The following is a 12,527-nucleotide window of genomic DNA, read 5'->3' on the forward strand; positions in this document are numbered from 1 at the left end:
GAGCCAAGCTAGGTATTACATTGCTTTCGCTCTGAGGTCCTTAAAAATATAAATTCAGACAATGCTTGTTGAAATTGAAGAAATTTATATTTTTTGATGTCGGCAACTTTATCAATTCATTTTAAAAACTCTGTGTGTCATATTCAAAACCTCATTCTTTTTCATCCCTGGCTGGATACTGGCAGTGGCGGAGTTCTTGAACTAAATTCTACGAAAACTGGTATAGAATGGTAAAAAAAATCAAGCTTGTAATTTTTTCTAAAACAAAAACAAGACAAAACTAAACACCAAAACAATATTTCACAATACCAATAAAACCTATCTTTAAAAATGATAAAAGAGAAAAAGCAACTTCTTTAAATAATGACAACTTTTTTCAAAGAAGACGAATTCTGACCAAATCTTTTGCAGCTTAGCAGTTCGGATGGCCTATAAAACTGGTTAAAAACCAAAAATACCAGGAAAAGCATTATTTCACATTACCAATAAAACCTATCTTAGCCAACAATTATTGTAGAGAAAATGCAACTTCTTTAAATAATGACAATGTATTTTCAAATAAACGAATTTTAACCAAATACAGAGCACAAATTGACCGCCTCAACTCAAGGAAGCTAGGTTAAAAAATGTATGAAGATACTGCCAACTACCTGAGGTATCCAATGAGCCCAAATTGTTTGGGCTACTTTGGTATATTTTAGTACTGAAATTTGTGTGACACTAATTTGACGGAAACAAGCTATTGTTTTGAAATTTTCTCTTGGATAACTTTTTGACCAGTCGAATTAAGTGAACCAACTGGCAACCGAAGCAAGAGGAGGTTAGTATCAACAAAATGCGGCTACGTCTCTTAGTATTTGTGAAGTATTTCCCAAGCTATTGAAAACGTTTGAAATGTACAACTTTTTTCTATCCGATTAATGACTCAGTTCTCCAAAGGTGGTATAAAAAGATGTTGTAACGTTGATCTGAACAACAGTTATATCCATTGCAGTTCTTCCAACCTTGAGTTCAATGTGTTACAATGAACTCGGTTCAGAGTACCAAAAGTCTTCTGAGTTTAAAAATGTTTCAACAAAAAATTGTTCAAAAAGTGATCAATTGCAAAAACAGCCTTTAAATAATGGATAAATAACCGACGAGAAGTTTTTGTGTATGTGTCTGCAAAGTTGTGAAAATTTTCTGATTTTCATTCTGATTCAGAGCTAATTCAGAAATGCATTCTGAATTTTCCTCTAATTCAGAGCTAATTGAGGAATGCATTCTGAATTTTCAGAGAATTTCAGAGGACATAGATTCTGAATTTTGCTCTGATTCAGAGAGGTTTCAGAATCAATACGAAAATTGTTCTGAATACTTTCTGAATCAGTACTGAAAGGTTATATTATTCTGAAAAACGTTCTAGTTCAGTTGTGATGCCGACTGATGTAAGGTAGGTGAAACGGAAGTTCTTTTTGCTTAGGAAGGTGGCCCGGGGCGAGGTGGTAGAAATATGACTCGACAAAACGTCATCTGGGGGGGGGGGTGTCATTCCGGGTCGTTAAATACACGGTCCCGGAAGAAGTTAATGACCCGGTAAGTCGAACCATAAATCTGGTATTTCGGAACAATGACCCTGTCTTTCTATTCATAAATCTGGTATTTCGCACAATTTCGCACAATTTCCCGGAATTTCGATTCATACTCCAATTATTGTCTGGACTGTCGAGTCATGGGTTTTTTGCGTCTGGATCGTCTGGTTCATACTTCCACGACCTCAACCCGGGGGATACTCAAACCCCATCACTGATTAATATTTTCTCACCAAGTCACCGACCCATGCTCACCCAACCTGCACAGGTACAGGTAATAATTTCTGGATACATTGCAATTCTATTTCTGAAAGGATCACCTGTTGGTACTTGTGCTGGTACCGCTGGTGGTTTTGCTGGAATCTGTGTTGGGTTTGCGGCTACTAGAAACTGTCGATTGAGCTTCTCTAGTCGGCTTGGAAGTTTTCCCTTCTGTTGTCCGACTACTAGAGCTGCTACTGCTACCACTACTGCTGGGTGGATTAATAGTCCCTGAGCCTAAGATTAGACAGTTTTCAATTGTCTTCAAAAATTCACGAGATATTTTTTTTCAACGAATATATGGCGAGAAACACTATCGCAGATTTTGTGTGTGTGTGTTTGAGCGTGCTTGTGTGTGTGTGTGCTTGTGTGTGTGTGTGTTTGTGTGCGTGCGTGTGTGTGCTAGCATGTGTTTGTGTGAACGTGCGTGTGCGTGCGTGCGTGTGTGTGTGTGTGTGTGTGTGTGTGTGTGTGTGTTTGTGTGTGTGTGTGTGTGTGTGTGTGTGTGTGTGTTGTGTGTGTGTACGTGTACTTGGCGCCGAATGGGTCACTGAATGCCTGGTTGTTTATGTTTGGTGATAACATTACCCTGTAAATTATATAAAACCATTTGTTATCTTTTTTCTGGAAAAAAATGAGGGGCTGTAGCCTAGATAAACGTTTCTTTATGGGTGCAAGAAAAACAGAGCTCATAGGGGTTTGGACCCACAACCTTCAGGATGGCAGTCTCACAAATAAAAACTAAACTGCAACAGCTTTGATACTCAACCGTTCACAATCGTTCTTATTTTAGCAACAAAATTTATTTATTATTTTATAAAATTTGCTCACAAAATTTATAAGAATAAGAACAATTGAGATCGTACAAAATTAAGGAAGTCAAGCGTGAAAAAGTCTATTGAAAGCGAAGATCATTCTAATACAAAAGCGCAAAAACGGTAGAGCCAAAAATTTTGCACGTCAAACATAGCCAGTAGAATACTGGGAAAGACTCGAAGAGTTGTACAAAATAATGTCTAAGCTAACATCACCTGCATAAGAAACATCAAAACGAGAAATGCCTATAAAAGCTATTCACCAAATGAAACTATCAAATTGATTTTAAAAATGCAGACATTGATTTGATGGGCGTGGTTAAGCTGGAAGGGGATTAATGGGGGGCTGGTATCAGTTGAACATGGTAAATATCGCATGTTTAGAGTGGAAGTTAGGTTATGGGGATGGAGGCAGCTAGGGCGGGGAATTCACAAATTTATGATACTAAATCACTCTTAAAAGAAGAAGTTATGCCACTTGAGTTTAAAATCTTTTAGACAGAAAACGGTAGCAAAAAAAGTCTGGACTTAAAACTTAAACTGACTGAATTCGGACGAATTGCTCTTAAACGACTGGCCATAGAAAAAATAGAAAGAGGCAAAAGGGGAAGAGATCCATTTATCGCAAAAACATTTTAAACTGAAGTGTGGTTCAAAAACGCGAACGGTGGGCTGAGCGTAAGTCACTTTAACCTCTACACGACACTGTCTATGTGCTGCCATTGCACGCAATGGTCTTTATTTTAGCAACAGACTTAATTGCTGAATGCAATCATTTGATAATAATAAAAAAAATGAAAAAAAAAATCACTAAAGAATTGAAATCGGAGAGACAAAATGTGCTAGAAGAAAACAGTCAAACAATTATTTTGCCTAAAAAGACACACAGTTTTACGAAATTTGCTTTCGATTAGGGGAAGGTGTTATTGTGAGGTATGAGGGCGGCCATACTCTAAAAACTACTCTTCAGAACTTGAATTAATGTCTCTTCAACTTTTTCAGTGAATCACATACTTAGATGAACAAAAATTCAAATGCCCAAAAAGAACAGATAAGAACACAAAAAAATAGTTGATAGAAGTGTCGATGTAATTCATTAACCGGTAAAGAAAACTTTACTCTAAATTTTTATGAAAATAAACATAACTCTTGAAACTAAACATAATGTGCTCCGTCGGCGTATTACTCGCAAGCGTCCGGTGAGGGGTTCGCTTGGGTAATAGCCAGCTAGGTTTCAGGGATGCTAGCCTTTAGGGTGGGGGTGAGCGGAGTGGAGGGGTGGGAGTCAAGCGTTGGGGTGTTCAAAAAGATCGGGGGTAGGGTTTTGAGGGCTGGAATAGAGGGGGTTCAAATCGCCAGGTGGGGAATTATCTGTATAAGGCGGGGTTAGGCGGCGCAATTTAAATACCAAGTGGCGCAATATATTTCAAGGGCTGTAGCTAGACATTTTTTTTAATAGGTGCGAATACATCAGTAGACGATATGATTCGAACCCAACCTCCTTAGTCCGCTTCCATCACCTCGACGGAAGTATTAACCACTGGGCTATCAAAGCCTTGTCATCACTTCTGTAACAATCGGCTTTATCTGAACCACAAAATTTATTTCGGAGTAAGAGCAAGTTAAATCACCCAACAATCAAGAAGAAGTGCGTAAAAAAATCGCCTGAGAAGCTAAAGATTAATCCAGAAGAAAAGCGCAAAGCGGTCAAGCAAAAAAATTTCATAAAAAAGAACAAAAAAGAATAAAAATTCGAAAACCATTCCATTTTTGTTGACGAAAAATTGAAACTCAGAATTCCCATCCAGAAGAGATTGAACAACTGAACAGCGACCAACTTTACATCAGTGGAAACTGTAAACTGAAGTTCTAAGGACAATTTGAATTCTAAATGATTGCATTCTATTTTTTTGTGAAAGACAATATGGCTAAACAACCTTGTAGAATAAAATTGAATTTATTTTACCATAGGTGACCATCGTCTGGCGAAGCGTTACAAGCAACCGACGAGCGGTTCATTTCTGTGGTAGCCAGCTGGAGCTCATGGATTGGGGTGGGGGATTGGGGTTGTGGTCTCAGGTGTGGCGGAAAAAACCCTGGTTAAAGAAGCGATGGGGGTGTTGGTTGGGGTGGGAAGAGCTGGACGAGAAGGGTCCAAATCGGCAGTTGATTTAAGGTGGACGGAGATTGTTGCCGGTGGGGAGGGTTCTTGGGGGGTGACTAATGGAGGGTCGAACTTTTATAATGACAAAACTGCCTTTCACAGCATGAGATAGTCTCCTCAAAACAATTTCGGTGAACGGCATAATGGGAGACTAGTGAGGTGTAAATCTATAAGATAACTGCTCAATCAATTTATGAGCTCCCGGCTTTACCTATTCAGCCCATTTTCGAGGGAAAAAATGATAGGGTCAAACAAAAAAAGTTAGGCGAAAAACCGCGTAAAACAGAAGACCACTGTACTTATATAATTGCCATTAATTTTGTTCAAGAGCAAATAAAAAAACCTGCATTTTTTGGCTTTTCAATTGTGAAATCTTACTGCTTCCTCTCTATAATTTGTTTTTTAATTGTACTCAAAAACTATTAAACATAACCGACTAACGTGAAGCGAATTGCTCTCAAGCGACGGGCGAGTGGTTGGCTTCGTCAGTATCTAGCCAATGTTTAAAGAGGCTAGCTTTAGCCTGATTGAATGGGCGTGAGGTAAGTGTAATCGACGACGACATCACGCCGAATAAGAGCCGCTGAAGTGCGGCAGCAACAAAAGAATTAAGGATAGAGAGAGAGAGAGAGAGAGAGAGAGAGAGAGAGAGAGAGATTGTGTGCGAGAGATCAATCGTGCACGAGAAAGAAAAGGGGAAAAACCCCAGCCAAAACACACACACGCAGAGAGAGAGAGAGAGAGAGAGAGAGTAAAAATTTTTCATGATGAATTTCGACTGTGAAATTCTAGTTTTTTAGGCTTATTAGTAATTAAATCATATGTAATGAAACACAAAGTGCAAATATAAAAAGGAAAGTTTCTATCAAAAACATTTTTTGTCTCTGGATTTCTGTCATGTAGCCCATCTGCAAGACATAGAAAGCTTCGTTGGTCAGTAACGATCATTAAACTCAGACAAAGACAAAAACACTAAACAGTTTTAAAAACAATTGCAAATTTTAACAAAACTTAGCCAAAATTCATGATATTATTATATTCAGAAAAATTTCATGGTCTCAAAAGACTATCCAGTGTACCTATTTCAAGCCCTAACCAGGTTCCCTGGCTCATAAAGATCCATAGACTTGGAACATGATAATAATTTTTCGAAAATTTTTCAAACGAAACTTTGTCAAAAAAATGCAGGTTTCGAGTCATTGAAATATTGATAACCAATCCATAAACTCTAGAAGCTATGCAGCAGCTTACTATCAAACTTGGAAGGAGTTCCCTGGGCCCTTGATGCACGAATAAAAAAAATCAAAAATAAAATATTTGAAAAAAAAACATGAAAAATAGCACAAATTTTTTGAAAAAAGTGGGTTAGATTCCTGATATTAAAATCTTGAAAACACGCCATTACATCTAGAAACAATGGAGAAACCTATAATCAAACACCAGAGGAGGTTTCTCTTCTCTTGAGGCTGGAAAAACCTGAAAAAACCGAACGTTTTCCAAATAAAAAATGGAAATTGCAAAGTGTTTTTTCTAAAACGCTAATTTTTGTGATATTAATGTCTTGCAAAACTTTCCATTACAACAAGAAATAATGCAATAAACTATTATCAAACACAAGAGGAGGTATCTCTGCTCTTGAGGCAGGAGAAACTTGAAACAAATTCCGAACAATTTGAAAATTGCAATTTTTTAAACAAATGCTAATGTTCTTGATGTTAAAATCTTGAAAAGCATTCCATTACGACTAGAAACTATACCGTAACCGCATATCAAACCCAGAAGAAGTCCCTTGGCTCTTGAGACCTGGTAAACCTATCATATGACAAAGTTTTCAAAAATCCTGAAAATTGCCAGTTTTATTTAAAAATTGATAAATTTGTAATAGTAAGACATTGAAAACTATTCCATGGACAATAACAGTATTTCAGAATCCTACCATCAAACAAACCATATAGGATGTTTTTGGGCTCCATATAGGATTGTAGCTGGAAAAACTTAGATAAAGACAATAAATGTTGAGAAAATTGAAAAAAAATGCAAATTTATCAAAAAAATGCTAAAATTCGTGATGATGAATAGTTGAAAACCATTCCATTACCAGCAGAATCTATGTAGCAACTTATTATAAAACCCTATAGGAGGGTTTCTGCCCCTGAGACTGGAAAACCCCGAAAAATGACGATGATAAAAAGTTGAAAGACATTCCATTATCACCAGAGACTATTAAAAAACCTGATATCAAAACCTGAAGGAGCCTTTCTGACCCCTTAGAATGAAAAACCTGATGATGACCGTACATGTTAAAATTTGAAAAAAAGCAAGTCTTTCGACAAAAAAACTGCTCAAAATCGTGATGTTAATTTTTTTATCAAATACCAGAGGACGTTTTTCTGCTCTTGAGGCAGGAGAAACCTGAAACAATTTCCGAACGATTTGGAAATTGCAATTTTTTAAACAAATGCTAATATTCTTGATGTTAAAAACTTAAAAAACATTCCATTGCAACTAGAAACTACAACCGTAACCGTATATCAAATCCCAGAAGAAGTCCCTAGGCTCTGGAGGCTGGGTAAACCTAAAATATGACAAAGTTTTCAAAAAACTTAAAAATTGCGAATTTTATTTAAAAATTGATAAAATTTGTGATAGTAAAACATTGAAAACTATTCCATGGCCAATAAAAGTTTTTCAGAAACCTATCATCAAACCATATAGGAGGTTTTTGGGCTCCTGTAGCTGGAAAAACTTAGATAAGGACTACAAATGTTGAGAAAATTGGAAAAAAAATGCAAATTTATCAAAAAATTTGCTATAAATTCGAGATGTTGAAAAGTTGAAAACCGTTCCATTACCAGCAGAATCTTTGTAGCAACCTGTCATCAAACCCTATAGGAGTGTTACTGCCCCTGAGGCTGAAAAACCCTGAAAAATGACGATGATAAAAAGTCGAAAGATTATCACCAGAAACTATCTAGAAACATGAGATCAAAACCTGAAGGAACCTTTCTGACCCCTTAGAATGAAAAACCCTGATAATGACCGTAAATGTTAAAAATTGAAAAAAAGTTGCATGTTTTTCAAAAAAAAAATAGCTAAAAATTGTGATTTTACCTTTTTTTTATCAAAAACCAGAGAAAGTTTTTCCGCCCGTGAGGATGGAGAAACCTAAACCTTCAAACTCTATAGAGGTTTACTGGCTCCTGGGGCTGGAAAAACATAAATTTTGGAAAAACTGAAAAAAAATCAATTTTTATCGAAAAAAATGCGAAAACTTACGATGATAAAATGTTGAAAGAAACTATCACCATTATCACCAGAAACTATGCAGGAACCTGATATGCAAATATGCAAACCTGAAGGAGGTTTTCTGACCCCTGAGGCTAAAAAACCCTGAATAATGACAATAATTTTCAAAAGAATTCAAAAAAGTTGCAAGTTTTTGAAAAAAATTCTAAAAATAATGCTGTTATTATATTGAAAAGGAGTCCATTACATCTAAAAACAATGCAGTAACTTTTTATAAAACTCTGTGGGAGGTTTCTCTGCTCTTTAGACTAGAAAAACTTTTAAAACCTCACAAAAATTTTCAAAAAACTTGAAAATTCTAATTTTTTAGATGCAATTATTCGTGATGTTAAAATCTTGAAAAACTCTCCATTACATCTAGCAACTATACAGTAAGCTTCTTTCAAACGCTAGAGGAAGTTCCGTGGCTCCTGCGGCTGGATAAACCTAAAAAAAGACCTAAAAAATTCGAACTTGAAAAATGCAAGTTTTATTACTAAATCGATAAAACATGAGATAGTAAAAAATTGAAAATTATTCCATGGCCAATAAAAAATTTTCAGTAACATATCTTCAAATCCTACCAAGATTTTTTGGCTCCTGGGGTTGGAAAGACTTAGATGATGACAATAAATGTTGAGAAAATAGAGAAAAATCAATTTTTATCAAAAAATTTCAAAAAATCGCGATGGTAAAATGTTGAAAGACATTCCATTATCTTCAGAAACTATGCAGGAACAGGATATCAAAACCTGAAGGAGTTATTCTTACACTTTAGGTTGGAAATCCCTGATAACGACCTTAAATGATAAAAAATGAAAAAAAGTTGCAAGTTTTTCAAAAGAATGCTAAAAATCGTGATATTAAAGTTTTTATCAAACATCAGAGGAGGTTTGTCTGCTCGTTAGGCTGGAGAAACCTAAACCTTCAAACTAAACCCTCAAACGAAACCCTCAAACTCTATAGAGGTCTTCTGGCTCCTGGGCCTGGAAAAGTTAAGATGATGACAATTATTGTTGAAAAAACTGAAAAAAAAACAGATTTTATCAAAAAAAAAACTAAAATTCGTGATGATTAAATGTTGAAAACTATTCAATTGCCGTTAGGAACTACGCAGCAGCCTATTGTCAAACCCTTAATGAGGATTTCTGACCCCTGAGGCTGAAAAACCCTGAATAATGACAATAATTTTCAAAAAAAATTGTGATAAGTTGCAAGTTTTTTTTAAAAAAATTGCTAAAAATAATGATGTTAATATATTGAAAAGGAGTCCATAACATCTAAAAACAATGCAGTAACCTGTTGTCAAACTCTACGGGAGGTTTCTCTGCTCTTTAGACTAGAAAAAAATCTAAAAACTCACAATAAATTTCAAAAAACCTGAAAATTGCAATTTTTTTAAAAGCAATTGTTCCTGAAGTAAAAAACTTGAATAACACTCCATTAAATCTAGAAACTATACAATTACCTTATATCAAAAGCTAGAGGAAGTTACTTTGCTCTTGAGGCTGGATAAACCTTAAAAAAAGACAAAAAAAAATCAAATTTGAAAACTGCAAGTTTTATTAATAAATCGATAAAATTTGAGATAGTAAAAAATTGAAAACTATTCCATGACCAATAAAAAATCTTCAGCAACTACCTTCAAATCCTACCAAGATTTTCTGGCTCCTGGGGCTGGAAAAACTTAGATGATGACAATAAATGTTGAAAAACCTGAAAAAAAAGCAATTTATAACAAAAATTGCAAAAAGTTGCGATGGTAAAATGGTGGAAGACATTACATTATCACCAAAAACTATGCAGGAATCTGATATAAAAACATGAAGGAGCTATTTTTGACCCCTTAGGATGGAAAAACCCTAATAATGACCATAAATTTTAAAAAATGAGAAAAAAATTGCAAGTTTTTCAAAAAAACAAGCTAAAAATCGTGAGGTTAAAGTTTTTTATCGAACATCAGAGGAAGTTTGTCTGCTCGTTAGGCTGGAGATACCTAAATCTTCAAGCGCTGTAGAGGTCTTCTGGCTCCTGGGCCTGGAAAAATTTAGATGATGAAAATTATTGTTGAAAAAACTGAAAAAAAGGGTATTTTATTATAAAATTGCTAAACTTCGTGACGATAAAATGTTAAAAACCATTCAATTGCCGCCAGAAACTATGCAGCAGCCTATAGTCAAGCCCTTAAGGAGGTTTCCTGACCCCTGAGGCTGAAAAACCTTTAATAATGACAATATTTTCAAAAAAGTTGAAAAAAGTTGCAAGTTTTTGAAAAAAATGTTAAAAGTAATGCTTTTACTATATTGAAAAGGAGTCCATTACATCTAAAAACAATGCAATAACCTGCTATCAATTTCTAGGGGAGGTTTATCTGCTCTTTAGACTAGAAAAACTTCTAAAAGCTCACAATAGTTTTCAAAAAACGTGAAAACTGTAATTTTTTCAAATGCAATTACTCGTGATGTTAATATCTTCAAGAACACTCCATTACATCTAGAAACTATACAGTAACCTTATATCAAACGATAGAGGAAGTTACTTTGCTCTTGAGGCTGGATATACCTAAAAAATACAAAAAAATTCAAACTTGAAGATATGAGATAGTGAAAAATTTAGAACTATTCCATGACCAATAAAAATAAAAACTCTTCAGCAACATATTTTCAAATCCTACTGAGATTTTCTGGCTCCTGGGGCTGGAAAAACTTAGATGATGACAATAAACGTTGAAAAAACTGAAAAAAAGCAATTTATTTCAAAAAACTGCAAAAAAACGCGATGATAAAATGGTGAAAGACATTTCATTATCACCAGAAACCATGCAGGAACTTGATATCAAAACCTGAAGGAGCAGTTCTGACCCCTTAGGTTGAAAAAAACTTAATAATGACCATAAATGTCAAAAAAAACGAAAAATAGTTGAAAGTTTTTAAAGAAAAATTGATAGAAATCGTGATGTTAAAGTTTTTATCAAACATCAGAGGAGGTTTGTCTGCTCGTTAGGCTGGAGAAACCTAAACCTTCAAATTAAACTCTCAAACGAAACCCTCAAACTCTATAGAGGTCTTCTGGCTCCTGGGCTTGGAAAAATTTAGATGATGACAATGAATGTTGAAAAAACTGAAAAAAAGTAAATTTTATCAAATAACTGCTCAAATTTGTGATGATAAAATGTTGAAAAACTATTCAATTACCACCAAAAACTATGCAGCAACCTATCGGTAAACCTTAATGAGGTTTTCTGACCCCTGAGGCTGAAAAATCCTGAATAATGACAATAGTTTTCAAAAAAATTGAAAAAAGTTGCAAAATATTGATTAAAAATTGCTAAAATTAATGCTGTTAATGTATTGAAAAGGTGTCGATTACGTCTAAAAACAATGCAGTAACCTGTTATCAAAAACTAGAGGAGGTTCTCTGCTATTTAGACTAGAGAAACCTCTCAAAAAACACAAACATTTTCAAAAAACGTGAAAATTGCAATTTTTTAAATACAATTATTCTTAATGTTAAAATCTTGAAAAACGCTTCATTACTTCTAGAAACTATACAGTAACCTTATATCAAATGCTGCAGGAAGTTCTATTGCTCTTGAGGCTGGATAAACCTAAAAAAAGACAAAAAAATTCAAACTTGAAAACTGCAATTTTTTTAATAAATCGATAAAACTTGAGATAGTAAAATTTTGAAAACTATTCCATTGCCAATAAAAAATTTTCAGTAAAAAATCTTAAAATCCTATTGAGGTTTTCTGGCTCCAGGGGCTGGAAAAACTTAGATGATTACAATAAATGTTGAAAAATCTCAAAAAAAGCAAATTTTATCAAAAGATTGCTCAAATTCGTGATGATAAAAAGTTGAAAACCTATTCAATTACCACCAGAAACTAAGCAGCAACCTATCGGTAAACCTTAATGGGGTTTTGTGACCCCTGAGGCTGAAAAACCCTGAATAATGACAATAGTTTTCAAAAAAATTGAAAAAAGTTGCAAATTATTAATTAAAAAATGCTAAAATTAATGCTGTTAATGTATTGAAAAAGTGTCCATTACGTCTAAAAACAGTGCACTAACCTGTTATCAAACTCTAGAGGAGGTTTCTCTGCTATTTAGACTAGAGAAACCTCTCAAAAAACACAAAAATTGTCAAAAAACCTTGAAAATTGCAATTTTGTTAAATACAATTATTCGTAATGTTAAAATCTTGAAAAACGCTCTTTTACTTCTAGAAACTATACTGTAACCTTATATCAAACGCTGCAGGAAGTTCCTTTGCTGTTGAGGCTGGATAAACCTATAAAATGACAAACAAATTCAAACTTGAAAACTGCAAGTTTTTTTAATAAATCGATAAAACTTGAGATAGTAAAATTATGAAAACTATTCCATGGCCAATAAAAAATTTTCAGTAAAAAATGTTAAAATCCTATTG

The 12,527-nt window shown here is 34.5% G+C and overlaps 1 protein-coding gene across 1 annotated transcript in view; it reads right to left on the reverse strand.

Moving 5' to 3' along the window:
• LOC142338395 (uncharacterized) overlaps window positions 1-12,527 on the reverse strand; it is a 239,615-nt gene that overhangs the window by 25,042 nt on the left and 202,046 nt on the right. Inside the window, exon 19 of the mRNA XM_075388151.1 lies at window positions 1,892-2,069. Coding sequence (XP_075244266.1) covers window positions 1,892-2,069 — 178 coding nt within the window. The remainder of the gene's footprint in view (window positions 1-1,891; window positions 2,070-12,527) is intronic.

Source organism: Convolutriloba macropyga, chromosome 4, assembly GCF_964194025.1.
Source record: "Convolutriloba macropyga chromosome 4, txConMacr16.3, whole genome shotgun sequence".
NCBI classification, from domain to species: domain Eukaryota; kingdom Metazoa; phylum Xenacoelomorpha; order Acoela; family Convolutidae; genus Convolutriloba; species Convolutriloba macropyga.